This window comes from Hyaena hyaena, unplaced genomic scaffold (genome assembly GCF_003009895.1).
Source record: "Hyaena hyaena isolate Hyena2069 unplaced genomic scaffold, ASM300989v1 scaffold_104, whole genome shotgun sequence".
NCBI classification, from domain to species: Eukaryota; Metazoa; Chordata; class Mammalia; order Carnivora; family Hyaenidae; genus Hyaena; species Hyaena hyaena.
Genome location: NW_024080736.1, coordinates 1,973,852 through 1,996,994, shown reverse-complemented (window position 1 = coordinate 1,996,994; position 23,143 = coordinate 1,973,852). Strand labels below are relative to the sequence as shown.

The 23,143-nt window shown below is 39.3% G+C and overlaps 1 protein-coding gene across 11 annotated transcripts in view; it reads right to left on the bottom strand.

Moving 5' to 3' along the window:
- The window catches only part of BPTF (bromodomain PHD finger transcription factor), a 137,216-nt gene that overhangs the window by 32,276 nt on the left and 81,797 nt on the right, over window positions 1–23,143 (bottom strand). For 7 of the 11 annotated variants that reach the window (XM_039235980.1, XM_039235978.1, XM_039235977.1 and 4 more), the window contains 10 exons: window positions 19,321–19,500; window positions 15,712–18,019; window positions 11,393–11,517; window positions 10,461–10,589; window positions 8,549–8,699; window positions 8,168–8,210; window positions 5,471–5,717; window positions 4,940–5,101; window positions 4,571–4,722; window positions 3,546–3,654 (listed from right to left, as the gene is read on the bottom strand). In XM_039235980.1, coding sequence (XP_039091911.1) covers window positions 3,546–3,654; window positions 4,571–4,722; window positions 4,940–5,101; window positions 5,471–5,717; window positions 8,168–8,210; window positions 8,549–8,699; window positions 10,461–10,589; window positions 11,393–11,517; window positions 15,712–18,019; window positions 19,321–19,500 — 3,606 coding nt within the window. Of the gene's footprint in view, window positions 1–3,545; window positions 3,655–4,570; window positions 4,723–4,939; window positions 5,102–5,470; window positions 5,718–8,086; window positions 8,211–8,548; window positions 8,700–10,460; window positions 10,590–11,392; window positions 11,518–15,711; window positions 18,020–19,320; window positions 19,501–23,143 lie in introns of all 11 variants that reach the window. The other 4 variants (XM_039235983.1, XM_039235988.1, XM_039235979.1 and 1 more) reach the window with 2 other exon arrangements.

The following is a 23,143-nucleotide window of genomic DNA, read 5'->3' as shown; positions in this document are numbered from 1 at the left end:
CTCAAAATGACAGCTTTGTCACACTGCAAATTCTCACATGTAATGCCTCAAGTGCTTCTATTGGTTTAGTTTCCTTTGTTACCAGTGCTGATTCTGGTCATGTATTAATATGTTTTAACAACTGGTAGTGTACATTTTCCATCATTACTCTTCTAAACTTTTCTCCATTATTTGCATCCATTTATTAACATGAACCAAAAAAAAAGTACATTTTGGGAAGTCAAGTGCTTTAAGTTGAGAACTTCTGGACCCCACAGTATGTCCCTGTACTGCAGTTTGAGGAACAATGCATGAAAAATGACTTTACTTGATCCCCTGGTACTGATACGATGTCATCATAAACACGAATGGATTAAAAGGTTTGTAATGATCATACGATGGTCATTCAGACGATCCCCAACATGTATGTAATCTGTTTCGAGATGATCACCAATGTGCAAATGCCAATATTAAATAAATTTTTATTACATCCAGGGAGTCCGTGGATTCTATTTTGGGAAAGGCTAGTGTGGTGGGAGGAACAGGATAAGCTGATCGATCTGCCCACAATCAGAGACACACTACGCACATCCACCCCTCTCCACCTCTCCAGCCCCAACTCCTAGAATTCCTCCCCGTCTTCACTGGCACCAGATCCACTGGCTGTCTTGCTTTTCCCTGACAAGCAAGACACACTCACGTGTAACTATGGATTTATGGACTCACATATGCAAGTCAAACACATACCTGAAGGCAAAAGGGAACAAAAGGCTCTATACACCTTGCAATAACCAAATTTTTTCAGTTTTGTAAGTATATTACCATTTGTCATTTGTAATCCTTTTTCTCTTTTACATTAGTTTTACTGTTCCCTTTAGTTACCTGACAGCTATTTTTGAACAATGATAGATACTGAATTTTACAAACTGTCACTGCAGCATTAAGTGAAATAGGAATCATACTTTATTTTCTAGGGTAAATCCTGTTTAGGCTTTTAGAAAAACAAAACAAGGGCACCTGGGTAGCTCAGCCAGTTCAGCATCTGACTCTTGATTTCGGCTCAGGGCATGTATAACCTCACAGTTTGTGAGTTCAAGCCCCATATCAAGCTCTACACTGACTATGTGGGGCATGCTTGGGATTCTCTCTCTTTCTCTGCCCCATCCTCCCACCCAATTAAATAAGTAAGCTTTAAAAAGAAAAACAAAACAATACTTTTTATTTTGTATTAGAACTGAGATAAAATTGCAAATTGAATGGAAAAGATTTAATCTTTTCTGCTCCCTATACCCTGGAACTTTTTTTTTACAAGAAAGAAATTGCTTCCTAATCATTTCAAAGAATTTTACCATAAAACCAAGGTTTAGAATTCTTTTTTGTAGGTAATCCTATAGCAACTTGGCAATTTCTTTCCTTGAGATGAGTCATCGAGACTTGAAATTTATAAGCACAGTATACACTTTTGCCTCATTATTCAAACTGATTTAGTTCCTGAATATGGACGATAAGAATTCTCCAAGGTCTTTTCTTTTTTTAAGTTTATTTTGAGAGAGAAAGAGATAGCACAAGTAGGGGAGGAGCACAGAGAGAGGGGAGAGAATTCCAAGCAGGTCCCATGCTGTCAGCACAGAGCCCAATATATGGGCTCGACCCCACAAACCATGAGATCATGACCTGAGCTGAAATCAAGAGTCAGATGCTTAACCGACTAAGCCACCCAGGTGTCCCTCTCCAAAGTCTTATTAGAAAGATACCTACGAACAATTCTCCTTTGGTTAAAAAAAGTTCATTCTACTTTTATAGTAGAATTCTATAAACTAGCAATTTGTTCCTCTTTCTCAAGATTAGAGTTGCAAAAGAATGGTTTATTTTAATAACATTTGCCCTTTTCTATTCTTCTCCTTTCTTTAAAGATTTTATTAATCTATACATCCAAAGTGGGACTCAAACTGACAACCCCAAGGATCAAGAGTCACATGCTCTACCAACTGAGCCAGACAGGCACCTAGCCCTTTTCTGTTTCCTAATTATTATCTGTACTTTCACTTTACTTCTTCCTGTTTTCTTTAAGACTTGTTTTACATATTTTATATATATGTATTTAAACAGCTGATTAAGACTTAAGAATATATTGGGGCACCTGGGTGGCTTAGTCGGTTAAGTGTCCAACTTTAGACTCAGGTCATGATCTCGTGGGTGGTGAGTTTGAGCCCTGTGTCGTACTCTGTGCTAACAGCTTGGAGCCTGGAGCTTGCTTCAGATTCTCTTTCTCCCTTTCTCTGCCCCTCCCCTGCTCATGTGCGCACATACTTTCTCTTTTTCTCAAAAACGAATAAAGGTTAAAAAATTGTTTTCAAAAAGACTTAAGAATATGGGGTTTGGGTCTGTTTTGTTCTCCAATGTATTTTAATTGCCTAGAGTAGGTGCTCAAGTATTTACTGAATTAATTTGCCTCTGAGTTCAGCTTTCGCAGCACGACTCAGGTGCTACCTAATAATGTGCTTGAAACTATGCATTTGATGTTTCCTTAACTTAAAATTTACTTATAAAAACACTTGTTTTTAAGTTTCCAAGCAAGTAAAAATCAGTAGAATAAATTATTATTAACTTCTAGCTTTACTCTGAAGAATGTGGGCTATACAATTTCTACTTTTTGGAAAGAATTCATCAGGTTTTGCCTATGACTCATTATGTGACCATTTTGGTACAAACAGCCCACAAATATTTAAAGCCAATGTATTCCTGAAGGTTTGACAGTTGCATGCGGCCTGTTTCTGGTCTACGACGCTTCTGTTAATCCCTCCTTGGTATCAAATAGTTTTTGCTTTATACACTCCAATGAAATCTTATTTGGTTCTTAAAGATCCCAAATTGCACCCTTGTTGCAAGTTTTTATCTTTAAGACAATGTAAAAACCATGGACTTCTACTCTGTTCAATATCAGTAGGGCAATCCGTGTCCTCTGCCCCCAAGCCCCATCCTGTTTCTTTTCTTTCTCTTTTTGGTCTTTGCCCATCTTTTTATTATTTACCTTTGTGGTAATTATGTTTCTCATAAATGTACAGTTGGGTTTTCTGTTCAATCTTTTGTGTTCAGCTTTTAATATGGGAGCTTTAGCTTATTCACATTAATGAAAGGCTGATACTGCCTCTTTAATCTTTTTTTTTACGCTTTCCATTTAAATGCTTCTTGGCTGTTTCCTAGATTTTATCTCTGTCTTTTGCCACACAGACTGCTGTTCTTTGTTCATTTTCTTTACTCCAATGATTTGAATTAGTATATAGTCCATCTACTAGAGGTTCCTAAAACATTTTTATTAAGCAAACTTGGATCTACTTTTCTCTTATTGGCAAAGCATCTATGGATGTACTCCACAATGGATTAGAAATTTAGTACGCTGTGAAGTATTCACTCACAACGCAGAATACTAACCACTATACGATCATGGCCTGAAGTATTCATTCAAATTAGTATTTTCTAGTATGTAAAGTGGCCAATACAGAGCAATACAGATTTCCTAGACTGGGTGTTCAGATGCATAATGAAAATGCTGGAGGGATGAATACCTGGCTGTACCATCACAGGTGTTCGAATAATTGCCTTTCCTAGTGTTGACTGTTGGAGTGGTGTTCTAATCACCGTCATACCAGGGCGGATCTGAGGCCCTGTGATTACCTATAAACGACACAAAGGGCAATGAATTAAAATGCTTTTAAAAGACAAAAAAAGCATGATGGACTTAGAACACAGATCTTTAAACATTTTACATTGATAATTAGATCTACAGAAGTGACAAAGGTTCTTGGGCATTACATTTTCAATTATATGAAGCATCAGAATAAAGATGGAATTCTGAGGGGAGAAAACTTAACCCATATGAGATCACACGAGATTCTTTGTCACTGGTATCAATTACAGCCTACAGATTAGACAGAAGGAAGGAACAAGACTCAGTGAAGCTCTGTTCTATAATCACCATAGTTGCTCAGAGGAAAATGTTGGGTCCTATTCTCCCGGAGGTTCAATACCTATCTGTCACCCACAGAATATAAGATCAGAAACCAAATGTCCTTTCACAGTTTTAGAGAAAAGACCATGAAGCCTATTGTTTTCAGTTTTACAGTTAGGTTCAGAACGTTTTCAAGTCTGCAAAACTTGAAACCTTTTCGATGATGCTAGAGCCAAGGAAATGGTGTATCTAATGTGTGTGCATCGGCTGATAACAAACGAGCTATACTGCCACGGATTCTATTTTTCATCTCACTTCTCAGCTGCATACCAGGTTTCCCTCGGGGCTCCAATGCTGTCCATTGTTTTATATGAAGGGATTTTCTTTACAAAATCCTAGAAAGCATTTCTTATGATTCATAAACTAATATGCTATTACCTATATGTTGAAAATTAACATTTTATGTATCATTTATGCTTTGATACGTAACAGATCTTTTAAAAAATCAGTACCTTGTCATAGATTAAATAAAAAGGAAAGGAAGATTAGAAGCTAAGTTACTCCTGGAAGAGGCCATTCTAAAAACTCCAACCTGGTGTGGTTAACACTTCAAAACCAAATAAGGCTGTAGCGAACTCTTACTTGTGAAGTGCTTGTGGTTGCTCCAGAGCCTGAGGTATTGGGCCTAATTGTGACTGTTGCTGTCCTGGGCTGGAATGAAGTAAAGGTCTGCTGACTTGTACCTGTACTTGATGGAATGATACCCAGGACTTTCTGCTGTACTTGAACAACGCCTTAAAAAAAGATGAGGAAGTCATTAACAACTGCCCTTTTAAGAAAAAGCATCAGGTGTTGCTGGGTTTCTGAGGAGAAACTACGTGTGGCAGGGATTCATAGTGGGCTACATAGAATGTGAGGTCCAAGGACTGAAATCAGTGAAAAGGAAATGAAAAATAATGGCAACAGTATGATCTGGCAAATGTGAATTAAAACTCTCCACATTTCCCTTACCTCCTTGTGTTGCTGGCACATTTACAGCGACAATCTTGCTGTTTGCAGGAAGTGGCAGTTTGGTAATTACTTTTCCTGCCATAGTGACTGGATTGCCTGTAATTTGGAACGTCTGACCTGTGCTGGCAATGGTTGGAGCAGATGTGGCAGCTGTGCTGGTGGCTAATGGGGTATAAGACATTTAATAAGCTTTAGATTTAAAATAACCAGCAACGTAGTGACTTCTAGGAAGGGCACCAATGCATGAAATGTGGCTCATTTTTGTATTTTTAAGAAAAACATTCCTCTCCACTCAAAGTAAGTGAACTATGTAAATGTTGAAAGTGAACTAATGTAAGAGAGGAGTTTCGCTCATGTCACATTATGAATATCATCTGTAACAAACCAACTGCGGCAGCTTGTTTGCTCAATCAGCTGCAGGGAAAAAAACAACAACAATTCTCTAAAGAAATGTTTCACTTCAGTCGGTAAGCGATTGAAATTTCTTTTTCCTGAACGAAAGCAATCTTTTCTTTAATAACAGCTGTGTACCTGAGTTTGACTGGCCTTGCTTAACCCACGTAGCGAAGGTCTGATGGAAGTTCTTGTTTTGCTGGAATGTCACTGTAGCTGGAGACCCAACTTTAGTAGTTAGTACCATTTTTGTTCCGGTTGTCACTGAGCCACTTATGGGGGCCACCATAACTTTCTGCGCCGGAGAGATGGTACTAGTCGTGCTGTTTGCTGGGGAAGTGGTGGAAGCTGCAATTACTGTGGGTTTCTGCTGTTCCAATCGTTTCTAGAAAAGTCAGGGAGAGAAAACATGAACCAAAACAGTTCTAAATAAAAACCATGCCGTTCTGCAAGAAGTCCAGCCACAGTTTCTCCAAATCTAAGAAACTGCACCAGATTTCTAAAATATTTTATTTCTGAAAATATGTCCTTAATTTTGCCCTTCAACTTAATTTCTTGAGGAAGGCAATATTTTTGTGACTCTAAACCACATGTATTTTATTAAAAGCAGTAAGTCTTTCATTAAAAAAAATTAAGAGCCATCAAATTTTTCCGGCCTCTACAAATGCCACCTTCCAGATGGCCAATAAATGAGAACATGGGTCATCTTCCTGAAGACAGGTACACCTTGCTGCTTGGGGTGGGACTTAGAGCACACAGCACATGATGGGAACTGTAAAGCGTTTCCGGTTTACTGTGATGTTAATTTATCCAACTGTAAACACATGCCAATATTTAATCACTATTCAAGTTGACAAACATGCAAGTAAGCAAGGTGAAAATTATAATAAAACATCTTTTAAGCTTCTTATCTCACTCAGTTTAAACTTTTAGCAGAAAAATATTTTAGACTATTTTATGCAGAGAAGTATAATCTGATCACACTATACGAGTCGATTTGTACACCTTTCATCACAGATTGCTAACATTTCCCGACCTTACCAACATGACAGCGTAAGCTTCCACACGTAAAAACAATAGGTGGCAATGACTTCAAACTTGGTGGCAAATGCTTTATCATTACTATCTTTTTTAATGCTCAGACTGACCCAACAGAGTTGCTGGTATTATAACTTAAAGATAAGGAAACTGAGACTCGGGGAGAGACTGTGTGTGACTGGCCCCGGGCGGAGCTAGCTACCGGTGGAGGTGAGAGGTGTACTATGACAACACCACAGTGCTGTACTACCTCCTTCCCCTGGAAACTGCTCACCGGTGACATCACAGCCAATCTTGATCTGCTTCTGGAAACATCCTATGCACCTGAATACAATGTGAGGTATTTCACATAGTTTCTCATTCTTCAGAAGAAAAGGAGTTCAGTTTTGTATACTTAGAGATGTCATCTGATTCAGTTTAAAAAAAAAAAAAAAAAAAAAGGAGACAAGGAAACTGAACACATATTATTCCCTGAGGATATGCCTTCAAAATTGGAAATGTTGGGGTGCCTGGGTGACTCAGTCAGTTAAGCGTCTGACTTCGGCTCAGGTCAGGATCTCATGGTTCATGGGTTCAAGCCCCGCGTCAGGCTTCTGTGCTGATAGCTAGCTCAGAGCCTGGAGCCTGTTTCAGAGTCTGTGTCTCCCCCTCTCTCTGACCCTCCCCTGCTCACGTTTTCTCTCCCTCTCAAAAATAATTAAAACATTAAAAAAAATTAAAAAAAAACAAACAAAACTGGAAATGCTGACTATATTTGTAAATAAGTATTTACATAAAATTTTAAAAATAAAACATTAGGTTTCACTGTAGAGATGACAAAATACATCCATAAAATGAAAAACAAAACAACTAGCTAGTTTTTCCATGAATGGACAGATGGACATGACAATATCCCAAAGTGCTGTGATCTCAAGCCATGAGGCAAGTGAAGGCTATGGCCTACAGTAAACCAACGTGAAAGATGCACGAAAATTTAAAAGAATTTCTGGGGTGCCTGGGTGGCTCAGTCAGTTAAGCATCCGACTCTTATTGTCAGCTCAGGTCTTGATCTCAGGGTTGTGAGCTCAAGCCCCGCGCTGGACTCCGTGCTGGGTGTGTGGCCTACTTAAAAAAATGTTTTAAAAACGTTTTATAAAATATGAGACGAAATGAATACTTTGGTTGATATGATATGCAATGTTTAAATACTTAAGTATAACTAAGTTAATGATATTGTCAATAGGCATGTATCTAGTCCATCTATATCCAAAAGTTTATATATTTAAATTGGTTAAAAAAATCTTCAGAGTATTTTCTCAAAAGGAAAAAGGAGTAGTCATCTTTAATGTGGGTTCCTAGTATTGAGGCAGGTATATATTTATATATATATTATTTATAGCAGGGAAATGCAAAGAAACCATCAGTAGCTTTATGTTCCTTAATCACACCAAACTCTTACAGAGTTTTAGTACAATTTGCTTTTTCATAGACTACAGAGATCTTACAGATAAGAACTTTGCAAGAAAACGTTACCTTTGAAAATTACCCACAAACTCCTCAAACTAATGTAACACTGTGTGTCAACTATACTTCAGTAACAACAAAAAACTACCCATTGACTTTTAGATAATAAATAAAACCGCGCGAATATATCATCATTGGGCTTTTGGTGCGCACGGATTTGGCTAAAAATGTCAACAACTCTCTGCCAGGTGGGACAGGTTCCAGCTCCCCCACCTGCCGGGCAGCCAAGCGCTGCTGTGAGAGGTGAGCCTCCATTTGGGCCTTGAAGTCCTCTGCCTTCTTCTGTTCACTAACCTTAGCCTGTTGTTCGACTGCTTGTGCCTTCTCTTTCTCCACTCTGCAGGAAACGAAGGAGACATCTTATCAGAACTACATTGTTAGGCATCTGGCATGAAATACTAAGTGAAATCTGGTTGACTTTCATATTATAAAAAGATATGAAATTATTTCGATTTAAAAATGAACATTAAAAGATAAATTAGAAACTGACAAGTGGATACAACACATTAAAATTAGAAATCGGACTTGAATAAATGGTATATAGCTACTAGCACTTAAAATCAAAAGGTGAAGTAAAATTAACTAGGACATACTGAATAAACTCTTAAGGTGGTAATTCAATTCCGAAGTGATAAAAGCGTCAAATATCTGACCACATGTTAACCATTTCCTTACCTTTCAGCAAACGCCCTGATCTCCCATAATTCCAACTCTTCCTCTGCTACCCAAGTTTCGATAATAACAGGGCCAGTTTGCTTGGGCGTTTCTGGTCTCTTTGGCCGCAGTGCACTTGATCGAAGGCCTTTCCTCTGAGGTGTAGGTGTTTCTTTGGAAAGTAAATCAGAGTATTTTAAGCAATATAGCTTTAAAATTGCGGTACTTCTGACATCTCCTCTTTTATCATGAAAAACAAGAGTTGGCCAACTTTTTCTTAAAGAGCCAGATGGTAAATACCTTACACTGTGCGGGCCAGATGGTCTCTCTAACAACTATTCAACTGTGCCTCTGTATCATGAAACAAGCCAGAGACCACACATAAGTGAGCATGCATGGCTGTGTTCCAATCAAACTTTATTAACAAAAGCAGGTGATGGGTCAAGGCTCATGGGCCAGGTTTGCTGGCTCCTGACATAAAAGGCCTAGGACCTGTTCCATTCCGGAACACTACTCCTGGCCTCATTCCCCCTCACATGACTAATGCCTGTTCATCCTTCAGACCCCACCATGGATACAATGTCCTTCAAGGAGCCTACTGGGTTCCTCGCACACAGTTGGGCTGAGTGTCCTTGCCATGTACAACTCTGGCAATGTGTTATTTCCCCATCACAGCACTGAGAAAGGGGATTTGAAAGTTGTCCATGTAAAGAAGGGATAGGAAACTATTAAGTACAGGTAAAATCTCCTAATGTAAGATCTTAAAAATAAAAAGCAGGGAGAGGCAAGCACTGAGCCTTCCATTCATTCAGGGAGCAGAGAAGCAGCTGAAGAAAACTGAAATAGCAGACGGACTTAGGTTATCCAAAGAGATAAGAGGCAAAGAAAAGTGACTCAAGGAGACTGCAGCCATTTGAATTGAAGGCTCTGGGGTCAAGACTAAAGACTGGTTAGAAACTGCCTCTTGCATCTGTTTCTCTGCCCATCAACTGAGCGGTCTGTTTCCATTCCAGGACACTGCTGCTTCAGTCACACTATTTGCTTCGTCATTCTACGAGGATAGGTACCCCTACTGAAGTTCTTTTCAAAAAATCTGCTCTCACTTATTCTCCAGGATGAACCTTTGGATTAATTCAATCAAATATCAAAATTTAAATTTATACATCTTGGAACAACTAACTTCTATTAAATAGTATGTTTCTATCTAAGGACAGCATTCTCTTTTTACCTACTTTGTAACAGATTTTTCCCCTAAATGGTTTTATTGGACATATAAAATAACACTGATCTTTAATCTATTTATGATCTCTTGAATCTAGTCACTGACTGCACTCCTTCTAGTAACAGTTGTGACGCTCATGTTATAGTATTACAACAACACTACACCGTCGTCTTCACTTCCCTGAGAACAGCGGCTGAATCCAACCCTTCCATGTATTTGCTGTCCAGTGCCCATCATGTGGGTATTCCATAAATGTTTCCTGAATCACTGTTAGATCATTTCTCCCCCAAGAACTGAAGTATTTCAAAACAGCTTTAACCCCTGAGTCGTCAATGTGCGGTGACCGCTCCTGGGCCTGAGTCCACGGCAGGTGTCGGGACTACACAAACCACAAGGACCCGGTGGCCGCCCTCTTGAAGCTGATGGTCTAGTATCAGTCCCTGTTCCACATGTCGATTATAAGAACTATTATTACAGCTCTCTGCACCCTCCCTGTGTTTGGCACAATCCCTATGGTATCCATGTGTGTCTAGTGGAATCTTGCTATGTTTACTGAATACAATTTTAAAAAATATAATATATTATAATGAAAAGATATCTTTCTCAAAGGTTGAATGAAAAGATAAGGAAACAAATTTAATCCAATTTTAATTCATAAAAGATGTGGCCAACAGGTCAATAACAAAGAACAGAATTCTTTCTATTCCTTACCTTTTGGTGCTTCTGGAACTCCAATGGGGCAAATGATTTTCCGGATACAATATTCAGATCGAATGCCATAAGGACCAACATCTCGCCTCTTAATTATCTCTGTTGTTGTGATTTCAGTTTCAGATGTTTCTATGGTGATTTAATTCACATAGTATTAATAACCACCTAAAATAGTCAGAGACTAGAAAAGTACAACATCTGGTGCTTTAAAAAGGAGACACACATGGAATAAACTTCTGAAAACATGTGATGACTTAATGGCTTCAGAATCACTGCCAGGCTGCACTAATACGGAGTTTCTTCCTCACGGAAAATCTCTAAACTGAGCAAAATGCTGTTTGGGGGCAGCTTAGTGTCTGGTGGCGAAACAGTCAAAATAATTAAGAGAAGAGAGAAGCAGCAAGCACAGGGTTCTAGATGTCCCAGTTTAACTGATTTATTCTCTGTGACAATAAGATCTTTTAAAACTTCAGACTGATTCATATGTAAGAGACTCACCTTAGAATTTAACCCCCTTTTCCTAGCCCCCAGCATCTTACAGCATGTGCTGCCAAACTTTAGCAAAGCTGTATTTTAAAAACACAAGCGTTTTATATATATATATATATATATTTTAAATGTTTATTTATATTTGATGGGGGTGGAGCATGCATGTGCACGAGCTGGGGAGGGACAGAGAAGGGATGAGGGGAGAATATGAATCCTAAGCAAGCAGGCTCCATAGTGTCAGCTCAGCCTGATGCAGGGCTCAAACTCATGAACTGTGAGATCATGACCTGAGCCAAAATCAAGAGTCGGACGCTTAACCGACAGAGCTACCCAGGCGCCCCACGAGCATTATGTTTTAATAAATAGCAAAAATGCTTAAAATTAAGTGGGCTGTCAAGTGATTTACTCTTTTCAACTTAGACCAGAAAATGGAAAGCGCTTACCTGTCCGTGTGGTCCCTCCTCCGGGAGGAGCCTTGGCCGCCATGTCATCCCACCTGAGGCTTGCCCACAGTAACCGTAACATAAGGCTCACTCCAGCTAAGGACTTCACAGTCTGAAGTCTATACCTGAAAGGAAAACCCAAGAGAAACGACATATGTATCGTGCATGCACACACACGTACACATTCTATTATTAAACTGAAGGACTATGTCGTGTCCTCATTATTAGTAATTATAATACAATTTTGTAAGCACTTTGGCTAGTCTATGCCCCTTAATAAACTAACTTTTTTGTTCCTGGGCATATCATGCATCTAACAACTTAAAAGGGTCTGTATGTCACTTCAAACGCCATATAAATTTGTTAAATGAGCATGTTTCAATGTAAGACTGATATGGCAAGAATTTATGAAGATCTTATAACATTTAGCCTAATTCCAAAACATAAGTTAGGGAAATTACAAAGGAGAACAAAATACAGGGACATAATTGTGTTACTAAATGTGGTAAGAATTTTGAAGGATAAAATCTTAACTGATTTGTGCTGAAACAAACTGAAACTGTTTAACTTTTCTCAAAACCCAACAACAAAAAGATCCCCCACAAATCCACCGAGACCTTTCCAAATGAAAAGAAATTCTGTATCCAAATGGTGGTTCTACAAAAGATGAACTACTGGGTGATGAACACCTGCTACTACTACTAACACTTTAACTGCATTAGTAGTTTTAGAATTCTACAACACAATGAATAATAAAAAAAGACAATACCATAGAAGTTATTGATCAGGAGACAATGGAATCTCTGTGTTCAGGTTTTTACTAAGCATTTTGTGCAAAGTTACTGAACATTTTAGATATTCTTCTAATATGAAAGATACATTTCAAAACGAATTTACCACAGCAGTGAAAATGTTGTCCCAAAACGGAACTGACCAAAAAATATTTTTAAAAAGCCCTCGGGTCTCAACTCTCTATTAGTGGTCTTTAAGTAATGAATTAAACACTCTTGTTGACATAGCTTAAATACTTAAATAAATACACTGGCTGACTGCGGTGTACAGAAAACCTATAAAATGAAAATAATTTCCTCTTCTAACAGAGGTAGAATAAGGTAAACCTTAGACCATTTGTATTTAAGAGGCAATGCTTCCTATTCTAAACATGAAGCTGGGAAAATGAACATGTGAGAAAGGGAACGCTCCAGCCAAAAAGTTGCCGCAGCTTCTTAAGTTCTCACCTCCGACTGTGACAGCAGTACTTTGTTCCTGGGCTGCCACCCTGTGAATCCTCTGACCTGGGCAGAACAATGTTTGGGGGGGGAGGGGGGAGGCGGCGGCGAGAACGCTAACCAGGGCAGGGGTATCCCGGGAGGGGGTAAAGTACGGGTCACTTTCAGACCACATCCTACAGAAATGCCTAGGGAACTCTGGACACCCAATGGAGATGCATTTGAAAAGAGAAATGTTTCTCATTCTCTCTTCTTCCTCAGATCGTTCTCTACAGTCAAACAGCAACTTCAATGCGTCTCAATTTTACAATGGAATCACCGCCAGGTGGGGACCACGCCAGCAGCCTATTCATTCATGCATTCATTGGAAGAATACTTGCGTTCCTTCTAGATTAGATAACTGAAAGGAGCTGGAGACAGGGACATGAATTATGACCCACTCCTACATCCTCAGAGCTGTGACAGAGGAAAGCACGAGGGGCACCTGATTCGGCTCAGGGACGGGGATCAGAGCTTTGCTGGAGTCTCAAAGGACAAGGATGTGGGGGTGGCTGCACGTATGCTCAGGAGGAAAGTGAGCAACAGAACACACTTCTTCCCAGGAACCACATGTGGTGTGCCAGGACTGGAGGGCAGGGGTGTGGCAGTGCGGCAAGAGATGAAGCCGGCATGAGAGAGGAGGGCAGAGCCAGAACATCCGCACCAAATGGAAGGATAAAAGAAGAGCATTAAAGGCGATCTGTATTAAGCCCTCAGAAACTTCTGCAGTGTAGGACGGGCCATGAAGGGAAGTGCTTCTCACAGATGGGGCGGGGACGGGCGACGAAGGCTCTCCCCTTCCAGCCCCGCAGCTGAAGGCTTGCTCAGCTCAGTCAGAACATTCACAGGGTAGATCTGCCTTTTAGGAGATCACTGGGGCAGCACCGGGGAGACGGCTACTGGATCAAAGTGATCATGAGACACAGAGTCAGGGCCCGGGAAAAAGGAAGTAAGGGAATGGACAGCGTGGAAGAAAAAAGAGGCCTAATGAGTTGACAAGACAAGTTTCACTTTTCACTACTGCTCAGCCTTCCCAGTAAATTAATAAAGATCAAACATGCACCTCTGACAGTCTTAGCTTCTACGCTAAGCATCAGACATAATTTATTCAAGTGTGAGTATAAAAATGCATTTCACATGCATGGTTTTTATAGCAATACACTTTTTAAAAATGCATTCTAAAGTCAAGAATATTTTACATATTTACCCATGCCTCTGTTAGATGAAAGGAATTATGTTTCTCTCAACTTCAGCAAATTAAGACGTTAGCATATATTTGACGGCAATATCTGATTAAAATGTACAGGAAGGTATGTCCTTCCATTAAAAAATGAGAAGTTAACTAAACAGATACCAGTGGTGCCCACAGTGCATATTAAAACATAACAATACAAGGCTCCTGAAACCCAGCCGTGCAGAAAAGGGCCCTGGGCAACACGTGATCAGAACTGGTTCAGAGGCAAGTACTTCCCAGTTGAGCCTACCTTCCACTTGAGTAAAGAAAAGAGCAGAAAGGTCGGCCTCCACAACTGCCAGGTCATTGTAATTAAAGTATTTGTACATAGTAACTTTTCCAGTGGGAAAGAAGTTACCTGCAGGACAGTCAAGGATACATTTTGGGACCGCTCTCAATGAAGAAAGCAGAAAAGTGCAGAGTAATCCTATAATTCCATGAACTGTAATGAAGAGTTCCTTGATTCCCTGCAGGATTCTGCAAATCCTTCATTGCAGGCCCTGCAGAGAAATTGGACTTTTCAGCTGTCTCTATTGAATGTGTAATGGAGTGATGATATTTTAATTCAAATCAAAAGATGAGTTACAAAAACCTTGGTCAAACCAAATACGACTGGTCATATTAATAAGTTAATTCCTTTATCAAGAGTACTCATTCACATTTTGTTTTGGTTTGGGTTTTGTTTTATCATACTAGCCACCTGTTAATATAAAAGAAACCAAAAAAAATTCTAACTTAAAGAAAGTGGAACCACAGACACAAAGAAATGAAGCCTAAAGTGAAATGGAGTCAGCTTGGTCACTTGCTGAAATAATTTTAGGTTCCTGTCAAAATCTAGCCGAAATCAAGACTGTTCCTGACTCCTGAGCATGGCCCACAGAACTCTTTAAAATGTTTTCAGCGTTTATGTTTCATCCTTCCAGTGGTGAGGGTGAAGAGATAAAAAGAGAAGGACATGAAAAAGGACAAAGCAAGGACAGATATGTGAAAATGTGATATAGCAGATAAAGTACTGGACTGGGGTTTAGGAAAACCGGGCACTATTCCTAACTCTGTCACTCTGTGGCCAGAGGCAAATTATTACACATCTAGAAAAGATAAGACGTTCTAAGATCCTTTCCAATATAAAACTACACAATCTTCCAACTGCCAGCACTATGAACTTATGACTCATCCCCAAAGCTTAATGCCCAGAAAATTTTAAATTAAGACTATTTCTGGGTTAAAAAAAAAAAATCATTCCTAAGGGCTCTCGGAGACTACCTCTTCGCACATAAATAACAGAGAACTGCAAAACAAATGTTTATCATGCAAATAAATTACATTAGGAGGATTTCCAAATCATGATGAACCTTGTGTGATTCACAGGCATGTCTCCTATGTCTTATGTCTTTATGAATTATCTAATAGAAATAAAATACAAAATTCTAGAAAGTTGATTATCCAATCCTGTAATTCTCTCATTCCTAAGGGAAACACATGGCAGGAACTTGGAAAGTTAGACCACAAAAACAACTATGTTTGACATGTTTCTTCTGTCTTGTGAAAAGTAAAACTAAATTTCATTTTTAAAGAATTCCCACATTTTTTTTTTCGGTCTTTTAACATTTTTGCCTAAGTAAACTTTGGTACCTCCCAGCTGGCCAAATTCAAGATTCTCTGTATCTTATTTCCATTACTAACTTGGCCTGTTAAATTTCTGCTTCCCTGTCTTATCCCAATTATATCTCATTTTTTACAGAAAAAAAATGAGATATGCTTACTAGATACCGCTCTAAAGACTTTCTCCCTTCCCAAATACATTTTAAAGTACATACCTCCAAGTGATACCAAAGGTTGGTCTTGGAGAGGGATATGGCCATATGTCCAAGGCAGGTTTTGCATTGTAATTAAAATAAGGGACTTCTCGAATTCCTCCTTTTCTGGCCAACTTTTTAAGGTCATCATTGGGCAAAACAAATATGCTCTTCTTGCTGCTCTTGGTGATAAATTTTCTATAGGATGGCAGAGCAGTACCTGAACGGGTCTTCTTGGGTCTTGAAAACTTCATGAGTTTCACCTTGTCCCTTGTGGAATATTCTTTGCTCACAGTCATAGATGTTACCAGAGTGCCTCCTGCAGTCGTCAGGGAGTCTGTCACTGTTGTGGTGACCACAGTTTTGCTCTGCTCCTTCACAGAGATGATGTCCACACTGCTGCCTGTGGAGGGTGTGGAAAGCTTTGTTACTGTTGTAGTGGTGGTCGTGACAGTGGATTTGGCACAATTTTCTGTGGAGGAGACCACAGTCTGCTTATCGCCTTTTTCTACTTTGATTACGGTTTTTGATTCTGTGGCCACTGTGGATGTCATGGTGGTGACCTCTGTGATGACTGTTTTTCTCTTAGACTCTCCATTGACATTTTCATCTTTGTTGGTGGGCAGACCATTTTCATCAACAAAATCATTACTGAGGTTAGATTCCTCTCCAGAAGTAACAGGTGAGGGAGTAACTTTCTTAACTTCTGAGGTTTCAATTTCCATATCTTCTACCTGATTTGTTGAACTGCTTTCTGGACAAGACAGTGGAGGTGTGGCAGTGTGTACACCCTCAGACTCTTTGGTTGAAGGCAGGGTTGCTAGGCCACCTTGGTAGTTGCTTCCAGCATCAGAAGATCTCAGTAAACACGGTTTTGTTTCCACGTTGTTTTTTTCATTAAAATCCTCCATGATGACATCACCATTCATGAATGGCTTTACAGCAGAGTCTTTAACGCTCAAAGACTTAATATCATTTTCAGGAATTATTTTATTTATATTATTAAGCTTTGGTTCAACATCGCCACTTACTACTTTAGTCTCAGAGATTTCTTTCAAGCATTCCCCTTTTAAATATACTTTAGATTTATTATCTTTTCCATTTATTTGAAAGGGACTTGCTTTCTGTCCTTTCCTTTCTGACTCTCGATTTTCATTATTCTTTTTGTCAGTGCTACTTTTTGGATTGACTTGATCAATACATTTATTAACTGATCTCTCCTCTAATTTCTGTTCTTGACTTGGTTTTTTACCATTTGCTTCGGTTACCTTACTCTGTGGTCTCTTATCACAGTTCCCAGGAGACTTATCTGAAACAAACTCACATTTAAATGGTTCCAAGCCTTCAATACCTTGTTCTTGAGTTGTGAACTGTTCAGAAATACTTTCATTGCTATTCTGAATAATCATATCTTCTTCACTGCTGTCTTGAATAGACATAGTATCAGAACTATTTTCCAAAGTGCTATTATATTCAGAGTCACATCCCAGTTTTCCTTCAAAGTCCACTGCTTTTGACAGAGATGGGATACCTCTATCATCGGTACTTTTAGGTACCGATGGAAGTGAAGGGCTCTGGGAAGGAGAAACAATGGTGTCATTATCCTCCTGTATGAGTGGTTTTTTGTGTTTATAGATCAAAGTACCAATTTCATCTGTACTGGTTAGTTTTGAGTCCTCAGTGAGAAAATCACTTCCTTTGGTTTTAATCTTACTAGGTTCCTGGCCTTTACTTGAAGGTTCAGAGAGACTTTCATCTATGTCATTTCCAACAGAATTTTGTTTCTGACAGTTTGTCTCTGGGCTCTGAATGGAGACGTCATCTAACATTTGATCTTTTGGATAAAGTCTGTTTGTTGTATGATCAGGATCACTGATTCCAAGAATTGAGGAATCGCTCTGTGAACATCCCCGAATCAAATCTTCAGATTTAACATTACTCGCATTAGGGCTTTGTTCTTGTCTAAGCAAGTCACTTGGACACCCTTCTTTTGCTTTTGTTATTACTGGTGACTCAGAAAGACTTTTCAGAGAACTTGTAGAGGTCTTTCCTATACCCTTAATTCCACCCTCCAGCTTCATTTTTTCGAGGCGCTGTTTTTCTTCCAGTGTAAACTGTTTAATTCTCCTTTCAAGAAGTCCATCTAGTTTGGATGATTTAATTTTCTTTTTATAACTAGTCCTTAGATGAAAACCCTCACTGACATTGACCACATCTACTTGAGAACTTTCCTGATAATCTATATTTGACTCTGTTTTCACATCATCTATTTCCATTGGTTCTTCCTTAAAGGATTTATCATTGTCAGAATCTAAAACTTCTTTTATATCTGTGAAACAAAGACATTTATGTAAGTGAAACTTTTACTCTTGAATGTGGAATTCATAATATTTTTCTCTTAAAATCTACCGATGTTTCTTATTTTTACTCAAGGGCTTAAATATATATCTATTTCAAAGCTCCTGATACACGATTAAGATAGGTCAATGGACAGAGCTAAACTTTATAAAAGGTTAAAAAATGCACATACTGTAAATATTTAAATATTCTGATTCTTAGTATCTGAAAATAGAGTGTTACAATGAAAACTACTTAGCCTGTGACAGCTACTCTACACAGCAGTACCTCTATGGAAGATTCTGTACAAAATATTTTGTAGTCATAAAATATCTTAAGGCTAGTATCTTGTCTAGTTTTTAAAAAATAGCTTTTCATAAGAGGCAATGTAAGTTCCTCAGAAGGTTGGATGCAGAGTTAGCTTAATGACCCAGTAATTCCACCACTGGGAATCTATACAAGAGGGAGAAAGCATATGTCCACATAAGAACCTGTACATGAATGTTCATATCAATATTCATAATAGCCAAGAAGTAGAAACAACCCAAGTGTCCATCAACTGATGAATGGATAAACAAAATGTGGCACCATCCACAAATGGAAGACTACGCAGAAATAAAAAGGCATGACAAAATGCTGACACGGACTACGTCACGGATGACCCCTGGAAACATTATGCCTGGTCAAAGAAGCCAGTCACTATGGACCACATAATACATGATTCCATTTATACATAATGTCCAAAACAGGCAAATCCAGAGACAGAAAGCAGACTGGCTGGCTGGGACTGGAGACTGACTGCTAATGAGTATGAGGTTTCTTTCTGGGGTGATGAAAATGCTCTAAAATTCACTGTGGTGATAGCTGAACAACTCAGTGAAATACTAAAAACCACTAAACTGTACACTTTAAAAAGTTTTCTTTTAATGTTTATTTTTGAGAGAGACAGAGAGAGAGACAGACTCCAAGTGCGGGAGGGGCACAGAGAGAGAGACAGAGACAGAATCCGAAGCAGGCTGCACGCTCTGAGCTGTCAGCACAGAGCCCAACGCAGGGCTCGAACCCACGAACCGTGAGATCATGACCCGAGCTGAAGTCGGACGCTTAACCAACTGAGCCACCCAGGCGCCCCTAAATCGTACACTTTAAATGGGTAGATCATCTAGAATATGAATTATGCTCCAGTAGAGCTGTACTCATCAGAGAAAGACATGTAGTACCTCTCCTGCTGTGCAAACTAGATCCCGTGCCACCCTGCACCCCCGGCTGACCTCCACCCCGGACTCTTCTTACCTTGGTCCTTCTTCTCAGTAATCCTGGAAACATCCATTTCACTTTGGTCTGCTCCTTTTGTAGCATCTGAATCTTTTACCTCATCTTTCTCAGAATCAGGCTCTGTTTTTATTTTTTTTGGACTCCGCGGACTTTTTCTTCTATCTGATTCATCCATATTTTCATCCATGTTATTTTTGGCTGAAAAAGAATGGAGTATATAACAATTACAGGTATTCTGAATATTGGCAGTTTACTGTAATAAATCTAGTTTAGTGGAAATTATCACGTATTGTCCAGCAATTTATACTACTCTTCTAAATTAAAAAAACACAAAAGTTGAAGATAGTATATATTTTCCTAATATGCCTGGCTGACCTAAAGCATTAAAAGAATGACTGCATTTTAGATGTGCTTCAGAAGCCTTCACATATGACAATTATTTCAACCTGTCTGATGACTTCACAAATTCTTTTTTAAATTTTTTTAATAGTTTACTTATTTTTGAGACAGAGAGAGACAGAGCATGAGCAGCAGAGGGGCAGAGAGAGAGGGAGACACAGAATCTGAAACAGGCTCCAGGCTCTGAGCTGCCAGCACAGAACCCGACGCGGGGCTCAAACCCACGAACCATGAGATCATGACCTGAGCCAAAGTCGGATGCTTAACCGACTGAGCCACCCAGGTGCCCCTGACTTTACAAATTCTTTATCAGTGTTTCTAACATACTTTGTGTTAAAGAATCAGGTTAGAAGAATAAACACTTAAGTACTTTTCACCCAGATTCCACGGACAGACTTCAAAGATACCCAAGATCCACTGAAGTGAATTACAAAAGTTTGTTTCCATACTTCCCGCCCCCCCGCAACCACCACCCGGGGTAAGGAATCATAGCATTTATCACAGAAAAAAAGAGACTAAAGAGAAAAAACCAAATGCAGTATCTGGCCTTGTTTAGACCTGGGTTAGTGCCAACAGTAAAATGGCATCTCTGATACAACTGGGGTAACTGGGATAGAAACTGAGAATCTCGGGGTGCCTGGGTGGCTTAGTCGGTTAAGCGTCCGACTTTCGCTTAGGTCATGATCTCGCGGTTCATGGGTTCGAGCCCCGCGTCGGGCTCTGTGCTGACTGCCAGCTCAGAGCCTGGAGCCTGTTTCCGTCTGTGACTCCGTCTCTCTCTGACCCTCCCCTGCTCATGCTCTCCTTCTCTCCTAGAAATAAATAAAACATTAAAAACAAAAAAAAGAAAAAAAAACTGAGAATCTCAAGATGAATATGTTAAATAACGTTTGTTTGTTGACTGGATAATAGCATGATAGTTATGGAGTGTCTACTCTAACTAGGGATATATACTGTACTGGAAAATAATGTGATGTCTGGAATTTGCTTTAAATGCAAGGGAAAAGCTCTAAGAAAAAAGTAGGCAGTGACAAGTGAAAGAAGAGTAACAGAATTTGAAAACTGTTAAAGTTGAATGATGATTACATGGGAGTTCATTATTCTACTTTCTTTTTCTTTCGTGTAGTTTCAACTTTCCAGAAGGGGTAAAAAAAAAAAAAAAAAAAAAAATCAAACCCACAATATAGAACTATTGTCGAGATGAATTTTCTTAGGCCTTAGAGGCATTTTCTACCTTTTCTTTTCACTTGAACCCAAATATCCCAAGGACCTAGAGCAAGGTGTACCTATTTCTTATTTAAATAAAATGACTCCTTCCAAAAACACTGCCTAAAGGAAGGGAAAAGACTGCAAAAACCAAACTCAGTATCTGTCACAGACAGAAGGATACTGGTGAGAAAAGAAAGGAATCATAGAAAACTGTGACAGGATGTATCTGGACCCGACAGGTAACAAAAGGACAAAAAACTAAACTGATCCTCTCCTTACTCAATGCTTCTTTAGTTATTTTAGAGTAACTGGGCAATATTTTTTCAACGATTTCAAGTTGCTCATAAAGAGCTTTATAGGTCAGTTGTAGCCCCTGGATAAGGGGCTTTATAGATAGCTTTAAGATCCTGGATACTTAAATAGATAGACAATTTATAAAATGTGTGGGATTTCCTCTCCATTAAAGGTCTCCCTTACAGACTATTAATAAATGGAGCCCAGGTAGTTCAGTGGGTTAAGTGTCTGACTTCCTGATATCAACTCAGATGTGATCTGCCAGTTGTGGGATGGAGCTCTACACTGACAGCGTGGAGCCTGCTTGAGATTGTCTCTCTCCCTCTCTCTCTCTCTGACCCTCCCCCACTTGCACACACACGCTCTCTCAAAAATAAACATTCAAAAAAGACACTATCCATTACTAATCCTTGCACATTAATATCTTGACACTTATAAATTAATGTGCAAAACAAAGGCATACAGTCTGAACTGGAATGGAGGGTAGAGATAAGGGACACAGCCATCATCAAACAAGTCAAACATTCTAGTTTTCTGATGCTAAGTCAAGTGTTCCCTGAACTGTATTTTTCTCTGTCCTTTCCAACACATCTGTGCCTCTATCATATGATCAGACTAGGTTAGCCATTACTACAGGGACTAAAAGTTCTGAGATTATAAATCGGTGGTTGCTCATGCTTTCACTGTACTTCCTATTCTGCAGTTAAGTTACACCAACAATGGGCACCACTACCACCTGACAGGAAAGGCTCCGAAGATGCTAGAAGACCAACTTGGTGCCTGACTGGATAAAGGCTTGCCATTTACGCAAGAGAAACCACATGCTAAGGAACCTGGATACAAGATAAATCTGCAAAAGCCTAAATATTTTGCTTATTGATAATTTGGATTTGATTACACAAGACAAAGCAGGGTAGACACAACTAAACAAAAAGCTCTCTATAATTCTAAGTGCTACATGGGCAACTGGAGCAACCAAAGTGCAATAAAAAAATTGTAAGCCTCCTTCAGAATTTATCAAAATGGACATTTTGCTCGGATATAATCAGATCATAATAGAATTTAGTATTCGCCAAGTATGGCAAATAGAAACATTCATTGAGCATCTACTTATGTGCAAGACACGCCTAGTCCCTATAAATTCCAGTAAGCCTTAAGAAATACATATTTTTTCTGTTAAAAGGTAATCCAGTGATAACCTTATCACGTTAACAGTTTCAAATACCTAAGCAGTCTGGGATCCACCGAACCATTCACAAGGAAGCCAATTTTGTTAGCTAGGTACGCACCTAAAGGTACCTACTATCACAAAGGCTTCTTAGGAAAGAACACATCGCACCAAAGACTAGCAAACTACACTGCACAGCGAGCAGAACTACTTTTGAAAATTGCTCAGATTACAAAGGAGCGATTGCAATGCAGTATGCAAATAGGACAATGGGAGCCAGGAGACATGGGTTCCAGTCAGGATTCTCTCCCTGTGTGAACCGTATGTCACTTAGGATCTTCATGAAATAATCTGCTCAGGTACTGTGAGTTTCAAAAGATCTAGTCTCTTGGGGAACCTGGGTGGCTCATCTCTGATTGAGCATCTGACTTCAGGTCACGATCTCATGGTTTGTGAGTTTGAGCCCTATATTAGGCTCACTGCTATCCGTGCAGAGCCGGCTTTGGATCCTCTGTCCCCCTCTCTCTCTGCCCCTCCTCCGCGCGTGACCTCTCTCTCAAAAATAAATAAAACATTAAAAATATATATATATATATATATATATATATATATGGTCTCTTAGTAGAGAGGTTCCTCTCTAGAGTTCTGTGATTCTAAACACTAATAAAGTCATTTGTGAGTAGCACAAATTGAGTTAATCCCTCCTTTATGTGGAAGTGTTATTGAAGTCTCTACCACTTCCTTTGTGGTTTTGTTATGCTCTACGATGCT